Source organism: Carcharodon carcharias, chromosome 2 (assembly GCF_017639515.1).
Source record: "Carcharodon carcharias isolate sCarCar2 chromosome 2, sCarCar2.pri, whole genome shotgun sequence".
Lineage (NCBI taxonomy): Eukaryota > Metazoa > Chordata > Chondrichthyes > Lamniformes > Lamnidae > Carcharodon > Carcharodon carcharias.
The window spans coordinates 226,070,932-226,089,968 of NC_054468.1; the positions used below are offsets into that span (position 1 = coordinate 226,070,932).

Consider the following 19,037-nt stretch of genomic DNA (forward strand, 5'->3'; position numbering starts at 1 on the left):
TCTGCTGTTCTGGCTCTCTGCTCCGGATGTCCTAACTCCGAAACAGAAACAGAAACAAAAAACTGCTGGGAAAAACCTCAGCCAGGTTCAGACAGCATCTGTGGAGAGGAAGACAAGAGTTAACGTTTCGAGTCCCTACGACTCTTCACCAGAGCACCAGATCTTCATCAGCCCTAACTCCGACTCTTGTTTGATCTTTGACTCCGTGCTCCAGATTATCCCAACTCCGGCTCTGCTGCGGATGTTTTTATCTTCGACTCCCTGCTCCAGATGTTCGAACTCTGAATCTGTTGCGGATATTTTTTTTTCCTTGCGCTTGATCTCTTCTGCTGCAGATGTGTGTGTGTGTGTGTGTGTGTATTTTTTGCTGCTCTCTCTCCCTATCTCTCTCGTTCCAGCTCTGACTCTCCCTCTCTCTCTGCAAACCCCAACCACCCACCACTTAATATTTTATTTATTTTTTTTTTGCGTCTCATGTGCTCCGGTTCCAGGGTTTCCAGTGGATGTCAGGGATTGCAGCCTGCTGTGTATAACTTACCCCCCCCCCACCCGGATCTGGCAATGAGAGCTGCTGGTGCGCTTCGACCCGGACAGGAGACCGGGCGAGATGAGGGGCTCAGCGCTTGAGGACAGTGCATCAGCGCAGTAACAGCGCTGCAGGGACTGGATCTCAGACATCGCCTCAATCCGCCTGCAAACCCCGCCTCTTCTCATTCTATTTATCATTTCCCCACCCCATCCTTAAACAGGGAGAGGTATCTTCTTCTGCTTGTTTATACCAGCCGCCCCCCCCCCAACCACCACCACCACCACCTCCTCTCGACGACTTGCAGATAACGGCAGGTAACATCGCCCCGTATCAAATCCACCCATTTCATTCAGCCCAGAGCCCAGACTCCCAGTTCGGTGCCATCATGATGGATGAAATTTTGAAGAGGATTTCGAAGGAAGCTTCGGGGAACAAGTACAAGGCGATAAGGGATGCCTGCACCTTGGCATGTGGTAAGAACCAATCTCTCTCTCTACACACACCCCCCCCCCACCTCTCAGACATATTTATTATGACTTAAAGCGTATTCTTGTGTGTTCACAAGGTGTCTTTAGATAGAGAGAGAGAAAAAAAAACAAGCTGGAGGTTTGGAATTTGCAGAGGGCTTTAAAACACTTTGAATGTAAAGAAGGAGGCCCAGAGGGGATGTGACTGTTGTCTGGTGTTAGTTCTGGTTGGGTTTTAATCCACAGAGGCATCCAGCACCGAAGGGGGCCATTCAGCCCCTCATTGCCCGTGCCAGCTCTTTGAAAGAGCTATCCAGCTAGTCCCACTCTCTCAAAAACCCAGATTTCCTCCCCCCCACCCCACATTAATTTTCAAGTATATTTTGAAAGTCACTATTGGATCTTCCCAAACCAGCTTTTCATCCCAGATCAAGCCTGCTTATTTAAGAAAGGGGTACAAATCCATTAGAAGTAGTTCGGAGAAGGTTCACTCGACAGATACCTGGGATGGGGGTGGGAGTTATGGTATGGGGACAGGTTAGGCCTGTATCTATTGGAGTTTAGAAGAGTGAGAGGTGATCTGATTGAACCGTATAAGATGCTGAGGGGACTTGGCAGGGTGGATGCTGAGAGGGTGGGAGAGACTAGAACTAGGGAACACCATTTAAAAATAAGGGGTCCCCCATTTAAGACAAAGAAGAGGAGATTTTTATCTCTCTTAGAGTGTCGTGAATCTTCCCCAGAGAGCAGTGGAGGCAGGGTCAATGAATATTTTTAAGGCAGAGGTAGATAGATTCTTGACTGACAAGGGAATCAAAGGTTGTCAGGGATAGGCGGAATGTGGGGTTGAGGCCACATTCAGATCAGCCACGATCTTATTGAATGGGGGAGCAGGCTCGATGGGCCGAATGGCTTACTCCTACTCCTAATTCGTATGTTTCTAAAACTCGCTGTGTGTAAAAAAAATTGTCCTTATCTCCCATCAACACCCCTGCCCCGCCCCAACCACCACCACTGCCCCTCCTCCCAGTTTCTTTGACCAATTATCTTAAATCCGTGTCCTCCACTAACTAACTTTCCTGACACTGGAGGCTGATCAGCATCCTCCATAATTTTGAACACCACTGTGAAATCTCCCCTTAACCTTCTCTGCCGTAAGGAGAACAATTAAGTTTTCTGGTCTGTCTAGATAACTGAAGTCCTGGTACCTATCCTGTAAATCTCCTCCGCTCCCTGAATGATCTTTCTGAAAATGTGGTGCCCAGACTTGGGCCCAATACTCCAGCTGAGGCCTATTTTATACAGCTTTAGCATAACTCCTTTACTTCTGTACTCTCCACCTCTGTGAAACCATAAATCCCATTTTGTTTTTTCTTTAACAGCCTTATCAACGTAATCTTTCACTTGATTCTGGGAGCTGGGTCGGAAGTTATCTGTGGTTGTAGTGGTGCAACATGGTTAGATAGGTAAATGCAAAGCATAGCAAGGTGCTGAGCTAGATAGTGAGTAAGGGCCCCAGGTAGACCTGTGCTTTTAAAAAATTCTTTCATGGGTGTGGGTGCCACTGGCTGGGTCAGCATTTATTGCCCATCCCTAATTGCCCCTGAGGAGGTGGTGGTGGTGAGCTGCTGCCTTGAATGGCTGCAGTCCCTGTGGTTAGTTTTCTGTAGCAGACTTGGCACAACTGAACGGCCATTTCGGAGGGCATTTAGGGGTCAACCATCTTGCTGTGGGCCTGGAGTCAGATGTCGGCCAGACCAGGTGAGGTCGGCAGATTTCCTTCCCTAAAGGATGCGGAAATCTGTATTGAGGTGCGTTGGGGGTGGGGTGGAGGCGGAGTGGGGCTGGTGGTAGCGCTTACAGTGCCATGATCGGTCATGGTAGGTCTGGGCTACAGAGAGGAATGTCCAGTCTCGGTTGCCATTCAGTCCCACTGCTCTGGAAAGTGCAGGCATGGGGCTTTCAAGGCCAGGATAGCAATGCGATGCCCCTTGTGGTCAAATTGCCTGTCAGCACCCATCGTCAGAGTTCAGATGCGAAGGATGGACTCTTGGGCAAGGAACCACAATGTGGCCGGCTCTCCTGATCGCAGAGTGAGTCAAGAGAGGAGGAAAGCAAAAAAAGTGATAAAACTCACGTGTAAGACGTGAATAGACGTGATCAGTAAGATTGTGTCACAATGTATGTCACAGCTCCTGTGTTGTTGCCGCAGTGTCCAGTCTATAATGGAGGTTAATTTGGAGCAGCATGTTCCCTGATGTGAAAATTCTCGAGCAGAATGATTTCAATAACAACATTAATTTGAATGAGCCAACCTTTCAGTTTTAACGTGGCATTGACACAGCTCTCCTCCTGAGGGCCTCGTCTCAATTATTATATATCTTTCTAATAAGCCAGACCAAGTAGTTTACAAATTGTTGCCAACATGATAGTATTATTGCGAAGTGGTTTTAATACCTGCTTGTATATTGCAATAGAACGAGAGGGGAGCCTCTACCATAAACTCTATTACACTGGTGTTCCCCTGCCCCATTCTCTCATGAGGTTTTGTTTTAATAAAACCCCGCCAGTCTCCACAACATGTTTTCACCCCAGAAGAACAGACAGGATCATGGATTCTGAATCCCAGTAAAGATTCTGTAACCTCAGGCAATATAAATTTGATTTATTCAGTCACTGTAACTCAGATTCCAAGGAGGAACAGCATGTTTTATATATCGTATGTAAGTTCATTGGCTTTCACAGAAAAATGGAACATGGCCCCCATCTCTTCTCCCATGCTCTTCCTTAGTCACTTTTTTCTAATGTCTCTTTCTCTTGCTCAGTATCAAATTGTAGTTTGATAACTCTCCTGAACACATGAAATAGGAGCAGGAGCAGACCACCCAGCCCATCGAGCCTGCTCTGCTATTCAGCACGATCATGGCTGACCTTAGGCTTCAATTCCATTTTCTCAACCACTCCCCATTCCCCTTAATTCTCTGAGAGGCCAAAAACCTGTCTATCCCAGCTTTGAATGTGTTCAGTGATGGAGCATCTGCAACCCTCTGGGGCAGAGAATTCCAAAGATTCACAACCCTTTGAGTGACATAATTTCTCCTCATCGCAGTCCTGAATGATTGGCCCCTTATCCGGAGAATGTGCCGCAGTGTCTTAGATTCCCTGTGAAGCACCTTGGATGGTTTGTAATTGTGCTATTTAAATGTTGTAGCAGTGAATCTAATGGCCCCAGGAACTTGCCGTCATTATAACCCACAGTTAATGTGACTTTCCTTTTAAGCAAATTACCCCACAGGCCTTGGTTCACGTGACCTTGACACCCTGTGAAGGGTGAGCAGCTGGGTTCTCATAGCCCAGTGCCCACATGCCAGGAGATGCTGGGATCCGAATGTAGCCCTACCTACTGATGTAAACGTCCTATCTCTATAGGCCTCTGGGTAATGCACTTAATCAACTTCGAACCATACAAGAAAAGCCAGGGAGGAGAAAATGTCATTTGGCTTATTGGATACAGTCCTCCTGGCCCAGTCATTATGTAGATTGATTGGAGAAGCAAGGGTTCTCCTCTTTAGAGAAGAGAAGATGTAAAAGAGATTGGATAGAGGTGTTCAAAGTCACGAGGGGTTTACATGGAGTAGGCGGGGGGAAGGGTTGAGAGGCAGAGGACACTGATTTAAGGCCATTGACAAAAGAGCTAAAGGTGATATGGTGAAAACCTTTCTTACGCAGCAAGATGGGATGCACTGCCTGAGAGTGTGGTGGAGGCAGGGTCAATTGTGGCTTTCAAAAGGGAATTAGATGATTACGTGAAGAGAATAAAATTTGCAGGGCTTTGGGGAAAAGGCGGGGCAATGGTACCAGCTGAGTGGCTCCTATAGAGAGCTGGCACAGACGTTGATGTGCCAAATGGCCTCCTTCTGTCCTGTAACCAATTCTATAACTTAACCTGGTTTCCAAGTGCCTTTTGAGTGTTTCCTGTTCCCTTTCTCTGGAAGAATAATCTGTACGTTTCTCACCCATTTCATGAAGCAGCGCCACATTGCAGGGAACTTGTCAGCCAATTAAAAGGGACAGCGTCTGTCTGAGATGCAGCGGCTTAATGCAAAGGTAGCTACCACCCTCCCAGGGCAACTAGCAATGGGCAGGAAATGCCAGTGGCACCCATAACATGAGAGCAAATTTTAAAAGCAGAAGATTCCCCATCAAGTTTTTAAAAAAATAAATGATTGTGTTTATCAGTACCAAGATGTAAACACCTCCTTACATCGCTTGAAGGTTTAACTGTCACCGGGAAAGCGTAGCACAGTTTTCCATCTCTAATTTCCTTCTTCCGTTTGTCAAAAACGTATGTGTCTGAAGCGGAGATCGGATAGGAGATGGCAGGAGGGTTGGCCCCAGGGGGAGCTGGTGCCATCTGTCCCTGTACTCGACTGGAGACAGGGCATACTGAGCTGCAGGCAACTGCTGTAACTGTCTTAGAAAGAAAGACTTGCATTTATATAGCGTCTTTCATGACCTTAAGATGCCCCAAAAGCGCTTTGCAGTCAATGAAGTTGAAGTTTGAGGGAGGCAGTGGCGTAGTGGTAATGATGCTGGGCGAGTAATCCAGGTGCCCAGGCAATGCTCTGGGTTCAAATCCCCCCCCTGTTGGCACTTAAATTCAAAAAAAAATATATTTTTTAAAATCTGGAATATAAAGCTAGCCTCAGTAATGGTGACCATGAAACTATCACCGATTGTTGTAAAAACCCCATCTGGTTCCCTTTCGGGAAGGAACTGTCCCATCCTTACCTGGTCAGGCCTGTGAGTGACTGCAGACCCACAGCAACATGGTTGACTCTTAACTGCCCTCTGACACGACCTAACAAACCACCCAATTCAGGGGCAGTTAGGGATGGGCTACAAATGCTGGCCTTGCCAGCGACGCCCACATCCTGCGATAGAATAAAAAAAGAACAAGAAGCACCGTTGATGTGTGGTCACTGTTGTAATGTAAGAAAAAGTGGCAACCGATTTGGGCACAGCAAGATCCCGCAAACAGCAACCTGATGATGAACAGATAATCCAATTTTCCAGTGATGTTGGGTGAGGGAGAAATGTTAGTCATGGTATCAGGGACATCTCCCCTGCTCTTCTTGGGAATACTACCGTGGGATCTTTTACATCCACCGGAGAGGGCAGATGGGGCTTTGGTTTAAAGCCTTGTCCATCTCCGAGACAATAGGAGGGCCCAGCTGGGTTGGTTGGCAACCAATCCCTTCGGCCACGAGAAAGGGAAAGATGGAACTGTTTTTGGAAGTGTAGATGGGAGAGTGTGGTTGGGGGGAGGGTGGGGGGTGGGGGGTGCGGATTGGGGGCAGGGAGTACATTGGAGGGAAAGGAGAGTAAGAGGAGCTTGGATAATGGAGTTAGCGAAGCAGAAATATACAATCAAACTGCTCTGCGAAGGTGAACTAAAATAGAAGAACCTCCTGGGGATGATGCAGACAATAGTGAGTCATCCTTGCTCCTGAGCAAACGTCAGCAGACATTCATCCAACTGCAGCCGCTGGGTTCCAAGCAACAAGCTCCAGCTCCTGTTCCGTTACCATAGAAACCAGGTATTACCAACGCCACACTTGTAGAATTATAGGCAATTAGGTCTGCCCTTATATAACTCAGGCAAGATGTTGTTCCAATGAATAGGGGCGAGTGCCTATTAAAAATATATTTACTTGTCAATGTTTCTCCCAGCAACAACTTGCATTTATATAGCACCTTTAATGTAATGAAATGTCCCAAAACGCTCCGCAGGAGCATTATAAAATAAAATTTGATATCGAGCCATGTAAAGAAATATTGGGGATGATGACCAAGAACTTGGTCAAAGAGGTAGATTTTCAGGACCGCCTCAAAGGAGGAAAGTGAGGTAAAGAGGTGGAGAGGTGTATGGAGGGAAATCCAGAGCTTAAGGACCCGAGCAACTGAAGGCGCCACCATTAATGGTGGAGCAATTAAAACAGTGGGGGGGGGTGGGGGGGGCTGCCAGAATTAGAGGAGCACAGATATCTCAGAGGGTTGGGGGACTGGAGGAGATTACAGAGCCAGGGAGGGACGGACAAGGCCATGGAGAGATTTGAAACCAAGGAAGAGCATCTAAAAACCAAGATGGTGCTTAACCGGGAGCCGGGTCAGTAGATGATAGGTGAAGGGGATTTGGTGCGAGTTAGGGTACGGACAGTGGAGTTCTGGGTGACCTCAAGGGCGCTGATGGCACTGTCAGTTGAAGGGTTTGGTTCCCCGATGCCCTCTACTTTGTAAGAGAGGCTTTCGTTTCCAGCAGACTATGTGACTATGGGAGCATCATTAGTTCAGCCAAACCTTACTCCTACCTGACGTAGTGGTAATGTTACTGGTCTAGTGACCTGGAGGCCCAGGTGACGCTCTGGGGACAGGGGTTCAAATCCCGCCGTGGCAGCTGGTGGGATTTAAATTCAATTAATAAAAATCCGGAATTGAAAGCTAGCCTCGGTAGTGGTGACCATGGCAACTATCATCGATCGCTGTAAAAACCCATTTGGTTCACTAATGCCCTTTAGGAAAGAAAATCTTGTTATCCTTACCTGGTCTGGCCTGCACGTGACTCCAGACCCACAGCAATGTGGTTGACTCTTAACTGCCCCTCTGAAATGGCCGGGCAAGCCACTCAGTTCAGGGGCAGTTAGGGATGGGCAACAAATGCTGGCCTTGCCAGTGACGCCCATATTGCATGAAAGAATATAATTTTTTTTTTAAAAAAAAGCCCACACAGCTTCAGCTCAGTCATGATCTTTGACTGATTGATTAGATTTCACTCTGTCCTGTTCCTCTGGGGACCTTGCTGACTGCTGCACAGAATGACATCAGTTAGCAAAGCGCAGCCTAGAGAATTATACCCGTGAGCTGCTTGCTGAGCCACGATGATGGGCGGGGGGAGGGGAGGTGTGTGGGGTGTATTGAGGGGGGGTGGGGGGGGTGCGGGGGGTGGGGGGTGCGGTGGGGTGCGGGGGGGTGCAGGAGGGGGGTGGGGTGGTGTATGGAGGGAGAAGGTTCTTGTATATTTGTTCTTTTGCTGTTTGTTGCGTCTCCTGCATATGTCGTCTCCCCCTGCCTTGTCCCCACTTCCATAATTGAGTTAGAAATTTGGAATCCATTGTGCAGCAAAAGAGCCGGGAGGAGATTTTTTTTTTTGTAAAAATGCAGCAAGTTGTTGTGATCTGGAATTCAGTGCCTGAAAGGGCGGTGGAAGGAGTTTCGATCGTGATTTTCGAAAGAAGAATCGGATAAATACTAGGAACAAGAAACGTTTGAAAAGCTATTGGGGAAAGGGCAGGGAGGGAAACAGGATTTATTTGATAGCTCTTACAAAGAGCTGGCACAGGCACAATGGGCCAAATGGCCTCCTCCCTGTGTGTATGATTTTACAACCCTTCGGTCTCGTGGTTGGAAAGAGCAGGTCAGGCACAGAACCTGTGTTTGAGAGAAAGAGAATGTGATTAGCTGTCCAGGGGTCGTGCAAGGCGCTATATAAATGCAAGGTGGTTCATCTTTTTTAAAGATATACTTTATTTATAAAATTTGTAAAAGTACAGTATAGAATAGTTCAAATTTGACATGCAAATGCAATATAGTTCAATTTCTTCAATGCACTATATGGCGCTCTGAGGTGCCTTGCTATACTTACAATTACAGGTTATATTTGCAATATGCATTTCGTGTTAAACACACAGTCCAAAGTGTTTGACAACAATTCCAGCCCCTCAGTGTACTATGGCAGGTGGGACTTAAACTCAATTTGACATTATGTGCTGCATTAGGGGAGAGCAAACTTGACCCTTGTGAAGGGCAGTGCATATCAACAACATAATGGTCACTCTTACTGACGTCCATCATGTGCACACACAGCACTAGAGTAACATTCATAGAATCATACACCACAGAGGTGACCATTCAGCCCATCAGGGGGACATGATTGAGGTGTATAAAATTATGAGGGGCATAGATAGGGTAGATAGGAAGGAACTTTTCCCCTTGGTGGAGGGATCAATAACCAGGGGGCATAGATTTAAGGTAAGGGGCAGGAGGTTTAGAGGGGATGTGGGGAAGAATTTTTTCACCCAGAGGGTGGTGGGAATCTGGAACTCGCTGCCTGAAAGGGTGGTAGAGGCAGAAACCCTCAGAACGTATAAGAAGTATTTGGATGTGCGCTTGCGACGCCATGGCATACAAGGCCATGGGCCTAGTGCTGGGAAAATGGGATTAGAATAGCTAGGTACTTGTTTGACCGGCGCAGACTCGATGGGCCGAAGGGCCTTTTTTGTGCTGTAGACCTCTATGCCTCTTTGGGAAGGGCTATTTGACTAATTCCACTCCTTGAGCACTGGCCACACATTTTCCCCAATAACCTGCTTATGTTCTACATATTTAACTCCCTGTTGGAAGTTACCAATGAATCAGCTTCCTCCACCTCCATTAGTGCATTCTAAATCACAACAACATCCTCTTTGAAGGAGGCTAGCACAGGCACGATGGGCCGAATCATCTCCTGTGCTGTATCATTCTGAAATTCTGTCCTGCCACAGGCACAATAAATGTGTCTTGAGAACCTATGGAACTCATTGCCACAGAAGGCTGTGGAGGCCGGGTCATCGAGTGTATTTAAGACCGAGATAAGATAGGTTCTTGATTGGTAAGGGGATCAAAGGTTACGGGGAGAAGGCGGGAGGAATGGGGTTGAGAAACTTATCAGCCATGATTGAATGGCGGAACAGACTCGATGGGCTGATTGGCCTAATTTCTGCTCCCATGTGTTATGGTCTCTTATGGTCTTCCACGATCAGCCACCAGGAGATCCACTAACAGGTAAGTCCATGTATTTTCATGAAGAATCAAACCTACTTTCAGTTTTATTGCTCTCTGTCAGTCATGAAGTCAACTCACCCAAAGTGAAGGGCTTCAGTGATGAGGGGAGGTTGGAAAAGTTAGGACCGTTTTCCTCGGAAGAGAGAAAACTAAGAGGCGACTTAATGGAGGCTTTCAGGATAAGCTGCCCCAATTTTAATAACTCCCCCTTTGGTGCTGCGCCTTCAGTTGCCTAGGCTTACAACTCAATGCCTCTCTACCTCGCTTTCCTGCTTCAAGACACTCCTTAAAATCTACATCCTTGACCAAGCTTTGATCACCTGGCCTAATGTCTCCTCATGTGGCTCAGTGTCAAATTTTGCTGTGAAGCAGCCTCGGGACGTTTTTATTACATTAAAGGCGCTACATAAATTCAAGTTGTTGTTGTTGTTGATAGAGCTTTCTACAGACTAGATAGCGAAAAACCATTCCCTCTGGCAAGTGGATCAATAACCAGAGGTGATTGATTTAAAATCATTGGTGAAAGATCTAAAAGGGAGGTGAGTGGAAATTTTTTTTTTCACTCAGAGATGCCAGATCAGGATCGTGAATAGAAGGGAAAGCCAGTTCCGTAAGTAATTTTAAAAGGGAATTGGGCAGGTTCTTGAGGATGAGGAACTTGCAGGGTTACGGACAAAATGCGAGGGGGTGAGATTAAACACGATGGCCGCATCAGGGAGCCAGCATTGGCATGATGGGCTGAATGACCTCCTTCTGTGGCTGTAGCTTTCTATGATTCTATGACTAACAGCTCTTACTCTAGTGCAGGGGTTGGAAACCTTTCTTTTACCAGAAGGGCCTTTTTAAAACAAATTGCCTAAAATTAAAGTCACTGGGAACCAAAAGAAAGAAATATGGCATTTCTAAACCAAATTCTTGGCAAATTGCCATGTGTCTCTGGTAGCCTGTATATTGGCATATATCATAACCAAAACGGAAGCAATTAGTTCAAATATCAATAGAAAAAAGGGCAAAATTTAAAAAGGCCAAACTCAGAATTAACATGTTTTTTGACATTTTTTTTACCAGATTTTTGTCAGTAAAGCCATCTCTGAAACAAACTTGAACTTAAGACACGTAAAATGAAGACAATTTTTTTTTTGCCTGTTGTTTCTGGTGATAAACCTATCATCTCAGCCTACTGAGAACCAATAATGGTTGCAATCATAAAACCTGTTCCTTGAATGAAAGGTATTATCGATAACCACAGTGTAGCTATATCAGTTGGACAGGTTTATTTAGGGCACAGTGATGTTCCCCGTTAATGATTATTTGAAACTGTAAAGTGCAGCGTAATGATTGTCTCAGAAATGTAGAAACTAGGAGCAGGAGCAGGTCATTTGGCCCTTTGAGCCTGCTCCGTCATTCAACGCAATCCTTTATCAAAACGTCGCACTCCTGCACCCTCGCCATACCCCTTTACGCATTTAGAGCCTAGAACTGTGTCCGTTTCCTTCTTAACTATATTCAGTGACTTGGCCTCCACAGCCCTCTGTGGTAGAGAATTCCACAGGTTCACCACCCTCTGAGCGAAGAAGTTTCTCCTCATTTCAGTCCTAAATGGTCTACCCTGTATCCTAAGACTGTAACCCTTTGTTCTAGACATCCCCACCACCACCCCCCTCCCCCAACCCCCCGCCCCCCAGCCAGAGGAAACATCATCTTGCACTCAGTTTGTCCATCCCTGTCAGAATTTTAAATGTTGCAATGAGATCCCCTCTCATTCTTCTAAACTCCAGTGAATACAGGCCTAGTCAATCCGATCTCCCCTCATACGACAATCCTGCCATCCCAGGAATCAGTCTGGTGAACCTTCGCTGCACTCCCTCAATGGCAAGAATATCTTTTCTTAGGAAGGAGACCAAAACTGCACACAATAATCCAGGTGTGGTCTCACCAAGGCTCTGTACAGCTGCAGTAAGACGTCCTTGCTCCTGTACTCAAGTCCTCTCGCAGTGAAGGTCAACAAACCATTTGCCTTCTTAACTGCTTGCTGCACCTGCATGCTTGCTTTCAGTGACTGGTGTACAAGGACACCCAGGTCCCTCTGTACATGAACATTTCACAATCTATCACCATTTAAATAATACTCTGCCATTCAGTTTTTCCTACTGAAATGGATAACGTCACACTTATCCACGTTATACTGCATCTGCCATGTTTTTGCCCACTCACTCAACCTGTCTAAATCACCTTGAAGCCTCTTAACATCTTCCTCACTGCTCACATTCCCACCAAGTTTCATGTCATTAGCAAACTTGGAAATATTGCATTTGGTTCCCTCATCCAAATCATACTGTGAACAACTGGGGCCTAAGCACTGATCCCTGCAGCACTCCACTGGTCACTTCCTGCCACTCTGCAAAAGACCCATTTATACCTACTCTCTGTTTCTTGTCTGCTAACCAATTCTTAATCCACGCCAATATATTACCCCAATCCCATGTGCTTTAATTTGCACGTTAACCTCTTATGTGGGACTATATCAAAAGCTTTCTGAAATCTAAATACACCACATCCACTGGTTCTCCCTTATCTATTCTGCTAGTTACGTCCTCAAAAAACTCCAGTAGGTTTGTCAAACATGATTTCCCTTTCATAAATCCATGTTGGCTTTGTCTAATCCTGTTGATACTTTATGTGCCCTGTTATCACATCCTTTATAATAGACTCTAGCATTTTCCCTGCTACTGAGATTAGGCTAATGGTCTGTAATTTGATGTTTTCTCCCAGTGGGGTACCATTTGCTACCTTTCAATCTGCTGGGACTGTTCCAGAACCTACAGAACTTTGGAAGATGACAACTAATGCACCCACTATTTTCATGGCTACTTCCTTTAGTACCCTGGGATGTAGATTATCGGGACCTGGGGATTTATCGGCTTTCAGTCCCATTAATTTCTCCAGCACCATTTTTTTAGTAACACTAATTTCCTTCAATTCCTCCTTCTCACTAGACCCTTGGTTCCCTAGCATTTCTGGGAAATTATTTATGTCTTCCTCCGTGAGCACAGAACTAAAGTGGTTGTTTAATTGTTCTGCCAATTCCCTGTTCTCCACTTTAACTTCTCCTGTTTTGGACTCTACGGGACCTACATTTGTCTTCACTAATCTTATTCTTTTTATATTATCTTTTTACCACTACATTAAAAACAGGGCCCTCACTACCTTTGACTTAAGTTATTTTTAGATGTTTATCATGTTAACGTGATTTATTTATCATTTATCAACATTTATTAACATTTATCACGTTAATGTAATCCTACTGGCAAAGATTGGGAGCTGTAAATGGGATACTACAGAGCCACACGGGACTCTGGAGCTACAGGTTACAATACTGCAGTGATAGAGACATACATGTATTTGTCTGCAGTACTTATGGCCTGGATTTCATGCCCCCCCCATTGGCAGGTTTTAGGTGGGGTGCAGGGAGAGCATGAGATTGAAGGAACAGGATTCCGTCTGGGATCCTGCCACCCCCTACTCCACAGCGATGTTACACTGGGGCGGGCGAGGCCTTGGACACCCTTGCCCCAGTTGTAGCCCTTAAGTGACCAATTATTGGCCTCAATTTTTTAGGCTGGCGGGAGGATTTGGCTGGCATCGAGGCAGCCCGAAAATGAACAGGCTTGGATCTCGGGCAGGAAGGGAGGGAGGCGGTGCCTGCACCAGGAGTCCCCTTCTGACTGGGTGTGCTTCCCCCCAACCTTTAAGCCTTAATGTCTGTTGGCCGCTGGACTTCCCTCCACCCCAGCCTCTCCCCGGACACCCCGATTGCCCCCTTTGCCTAAGGCCTTCCCTACCCTCCCACCCTGAGACCCCTTATACTTATCTTAACCTCCTGTCCTGGGACTTGCGGTGGGGGGGGGGGTGGTGGGGAAGCTGGTGTGGCTGGTGGTGGTGGGCAGAGGGAGAGCTGTTGGCCAAGGTGGGGGTTCAAATAGCAGGGGCACAGGCACAAAAACCGACTAGAGACCTACCATGTTGCAGCCTCTGTTGGTGCCAGCGATCGGGCTTCAGAGCTCATTGGATCGTGTCACACCCTCAGGCAAAGCAAAAAAAAACACACGTATAAAGGGGCTTTGCAGCTGATCCCCGGACTGTCTGATCTGAGTCTCCACTCCACAGCCACCATTGCCGCCTGGGAACTGGCGACCCCGCTGGAGGTCACGCCCAACAGTCTGGGAACTCTTGGGTTCATTATTTTGGGAATTTTGCACCTGGCTTCCTATCCAATGGGGATGAGGAAGAACATAGAAGAAAGAAAGAGAACAACAATAATAATGTCCCAAGGCAATTCACAGGAGAATAATCAGACAAAAATTCACCCCCAAGCCACATAAAGTAATATTAGGACAGGTGTCCAAAACCTTAGGGAAAGGTTTTAATGAGTATCTTAAAAGAGGAGAGGAATGTAGAGGGGTCTAGGGAGGGAACTCCAGCACTAAGGCTGAGGCAGCGGCATTCATTGGCACCAGGAGTTGGGGCTAATGGATTGGGGGTTGCATAAGATGCCGGAATTGGAGGAACACAGAGACCTGGGAAGGTTGTAGGGCTGGTGGTGGTCACAAAGATATGGAGGGGCAGGGGCGAGGCCATGGCGCACTAGGCCTTGAATTTTAAAATTGAGACAGTAGTAAGGCAAGGGCCATTGTAAGCCAGTGGGCACAAGGAGGTAGGAGGAATGGGACTTGGTCTCTGTAGCAGCTGTTGGTCCTTCTCTTTGTGCCCACTGAAGAAACCTTGAGGGAACAGGAGAGTTAACATATAGTGTTCTGTCTGGAGCCTGATGCAAGGGATGTACTCCAGACTGTAAAAATAATTTAATCACTATTACTCATTTTTCAGAGACACTGGAATCTGAAAATGGTGCTGCCAAACTGCCTACTTATCAACTGAGGTAAGCCTTTCAGTTTTATTAAAATCTTAAGCATGCTTAACTGCAGCCCGTTTTTGATATGTTAGAAATAGCCCTGAGAATCCATTATCTAACAGAATGTCCTTCGGAGTAGCAACCCATCCTTCACGTAAATATTACAAATAGAAGAGAATCAAAATTCCACTGGTTACAACTCTGGTTTGCTCCCAATATTTTTAACCTTTTCTCACCACAAACACAACCTCCACAGATGAATCTATGATCTGAAACTTGGCCCTGTCAATATGAGACATTGTGGCCTTGACTTCCATCTTTGACCAACTGCTTTGTCCTGGATGATGTTGAGCTTCTTGAGTGTTGTGGGAGCTGCACTCATCCAGGCAAATGGGGAGTATTCCATCACACTCCTGACTTGTGCCTTGTAGGTGGTGGACAGGCTTTGGGGAGTCAGGAGGTGAGTTACTTGCCACGGGATTCCCAGCTTCTGACCTGCTCTTGTAGCCACAGTATTCATATGGCTGGTCCAGTTCAGTTTCTGGTCAATGGCAACCTGCAGGAAGTTGATAGTGGGGAATTTGGCGATGGTAATGACATTGAATGTCAATGGGAGATGGTTAGGTTCTGCTGTTCCACTGGCTTCATTGGATAGAAGAATCGGACAGTGTGTCTTAACGAGCAGGCGTTCAGTGCCTATTTTACACCCCATCAAAGTTGAAAGGTTCAATGTATGGGTCACGGGACATATAATCATCTCACTTTGATTGCAACATGCAAGCAGATAGCACAAGGGATACCACTACGTTGTTAGTTTTTTTTCATTTATGGGATGTAAGTGTTGCTGGCCAAGCCAGCATTTATTGCCCATCCTTAATTGCCCCTGAGAAGGTGATGGTGAGCTGTCTTCTTGAACCACTGCAGTGCATGTGGTGTAGGTACACCCATAATGCTGTTAGGGAGGGAGTTCCAGGATGTTGACCCAGAGACAGTGAAGGAACAGCGATATATTTCCAAGTCAGGATGGTGAGTGGTTTAGAGGGGATGTTACAGATGGTGGTGTTCCCATGTGTCTGCTGCAGTTTTGGAAGGTGCTGTTGAAGGAGCCTTGGTGAGTTGCTGCAATACATCTTGTAGATGGTATACACTGCTGCCACTGTGCATCGGTGGGGGAGGGAATGAATGGTTAAGGTGGTGGATGAGGTAGCCAGTTAAGGGCTGCTTAATCTTGGATGGCGTTGAGCTTCTAGAATGTGGTTGGAGCTATGCTCATCCTGGCAAGTGGAACGTATTCCATCATACTCCTGTGTTGTACCTTGTAGATGGTGGACAGGCTTTGGGGAGTCAGAAGATGAGTTACTCTATGCAGAATTCCCAGCCTCTGACCTGCTCTTTTGGCCACAGTATCTATCTGGCTGGACCAGTTAAGCTTCTGGTCAATGGTATTCCCCAGGATGTTAATGGTGGGGGATTCAGTGATGGTAGTGATATTTAATGTCTAGTGGAGATGGCTGGATTCTCTCTTGTCGGAGATGGACATTGCCTGGCACTTGTGTGCTGCGAATGTCACTTGCCACTTCAATAGGTGGATAACAGCCACCCCAGAAAAAGATTCATAGCAGGCTAAACTATTAGATGTGTTTATTCACAAATAGAATTATTTGGAGAACCTAGGAGAGATATTGAACATATCAGTATGGCACCAGAAGTCTAGAGATTGGTGAATTGAGACAAAGCAGCCTCACATGACTTTGTGAATTCATAACCTACACATTTGACGGTCTTGCTGGTGGAGCAGACTCGATGGTCTGAATGGCCTACTTCTGCTCCTACATCCTATGGTCTTATGGTCTTGCTGCACAGCAAGGCCAGAATACAGATTTTGAACATGTTCTATCAGTGTAACTTTGCAGAGCCTGACTGATGCACAGCATTAGGGGAGGGGATGGTGTCGTGTTAATGTCACTGGATTGGTAATCCCAAGGCCCAGGCTAATGCTCAGGGAACGTGGGTTCAAATCCCACCACGGCACCAGGTCAAATTTAAATTCAGTTGATAAGTCTGGAATTAAAAGCTAGTTTCAGTCATAGTGACCATGAAACTATTGTCGATTATCATAAAATCCCATCTGATTCACTAATGTCCTTTAGGGAAGGAAATCTGCCATCCTTACCTAGTCTGACCTACATGTGACTCCAGGCCCATGGCAATGTGGCCGACTCTTTAATTGCCTAGCCCGTTACTCAGTTATATCAAACCACTACCAAGTCTAAAGAAAGGAATGAAACAGGACAGGCCAGCTGACATTTTCCCTTTCTAACAGCACTGTGGGTGTACCTACACCACATGGACTGCAGTGACTCAAGAAGGCGGCTCACCACCACCTTCTCAAGGGCAATTAAGAATGGGCAATAAATGCTGGCCCGGCCAGTGGCACCCACATCCCTTGAAAGAGTAAAAAAATGCATAACAAAACGTGCTAATCTGCTAATGTCTACACTGATATCATTCTGGTGATGAACAAATAGTTGCTTGTAAGGCCATTTTTTTCCATTATTATTCACCCTCAGGGTCTGGTGTTGTTTTAAAGGCTGACATTTATTGCCCATTTCTATTGCTAGGGAGTCACAAGTAGACCAGAACAGAAATGGACAACAGACTTCCTTCCCTTAAAAGGAGATCAGTGAACCAGTTGGGTTCAGTCAGATAGAGGTGACGAGCTGAACAGTATCAACAACGCCCAGAACCCACAACTCAAAGAGCAGGAGGGTAAAGCACTTAGGGTTGGTATGAGATCCGTGGATAATAATGCCTGAGTTTGGCAATTGGAACCCACAACAGCCATGAGGCACAATCCATTGACATGATTCATAAGTGCAATTAAAATTCATTGATTTTCCTGGTTTCGATGAAGTAGCTTTCTTCCTACGACCCTTCCCAACGGGTGGTTGTGAACATCACGCTTCAGTAACTTTTATAAACCCGCATGCAATGAATCGCCACCCAGCTGGGAAAGGTTCTGAAGTACTGCTGACAGCCATTTTTCTTGAATGCCCAGTCACCAGTCCCATCTTCCTGCCTTGCCCTGTACACACTACTGAGAGAGATTTCTTGTGATTGAGTATTTGGGGCTGTGATGAACCATTGTGTCTCAGCTCAGTATGTTTCTAAACATTAGTTAATTTCACCACCGCGCCCCCCCCCCCCACCCCAGCATGTTCTCTACTCTGGATTTTCACAGTTGGTATTGGGTGAGGGGCTGCACTAGGAAGGAGTGAAAGCATGGTAAAGGTGGGCTTTACACCCTCTGCCTCACTGCATTCTATGCTGTTCCACCTCAACCGCGCTGTTGTGCAGAGGGAAGGTTGGAGTGGTTTTTCCAAACCTTTGAGGAACTGGCTACAAGTGTGATGTCGGCAGAGGACCAGGAACAGGCTGGATTTTTTTATTCTTGGGTTGTGGGTGTTGCTGGCTAGACCAACATTTATTGCTCATCTCTAATCACCCTTGAGAAGGTGGTGGTGAGCTGCCTTCTTGAACCGCTGCAGTCCCTGTGGTGTAGGTACACCCACAGTGCTGTTAGGGAGGGAGTTCTGAGATTTTGACCCAGAGCCAGTGAAGGAACTCCCAAGGAATTTCCAAGTCAGGATGGTCTGTGGTTTGGAGGGGAATTTCCAGGTGGAGGTGTTCCCATGCGTCTACTGCCCTTAGATGAAAGCAAAATACTGCGAATGCTGGGATATGAAACAAGGGTTTCAGAAGTGCAGAAGGGTCATATGGACTCAAAATGTTAACTCTGTTTCTCTCTCCATGGATGCTGCTAGACCTGCTGAGTTTTTCCAGCATTTTCTGTTTTTATCTGCTGCCCTTGTCTCTCTGGGTGGGAGAGGTTGTGGGTTTGGAAGGTGCTGTTGAAGGAGCTTTCGCGAGTTGCTGCAGTGCATCTTGTAGCTGGTACACACACTGCTGCCGCTGTGCGTCGGTGGTGGAGGGAGAGACTGCTTAAGGTGGAGGATGGGGTGCCAATGAAGCTGCTTTGTCTGGATGATGCCGAACATCTCCAGTGTTGTGGGGGCTGCACTCATCCAGGCAAGTGGAGAGTATTCCATCACACTTCTGACTTGTGCCTTGTAGATGATGGGCTGGCTTTGGGGAGTCAGGAAGTGAGTTATTTGCTGCAGAATTACCAGTCTCTGACCTGCTCTTCTAGCCATAGTATTGGACCATTGACATGAAGTGGGGAGACTCA

General features: G+C 46.5%; 1 protein-coding gene across 3 annotated transcripts in view; it reads left to right on the forward strand.

Annotated features, from left to right (window-relative positions):
* The first annotated feature begins 76 nt into the window (after positions 1–76).
* Positions 77–19,037, forward strand: part of arfgef3 (ARFGEF family member 3) — a 265,336-nt gene continuing 246,375 nt past the window's right edge. For all 3 annotated transcript variants that reach the window (XM_041173954.1, XM_041173969.1, XM_041173960.1), the window contains exons 1-2: positions 77–1,002; positions 14,764–14,815. In XM_041173954.1, coding sequence (XP_041029888.1) covers positions 915–1,002; positions 14,764–14,815 — 140 coding nt within the window. In that variant the 5' untranslated portion in view covers positions 77–914. The remainder of the gene's footprint in view (positions 1,003–14,763; positions 14,816–19,037) is intronic.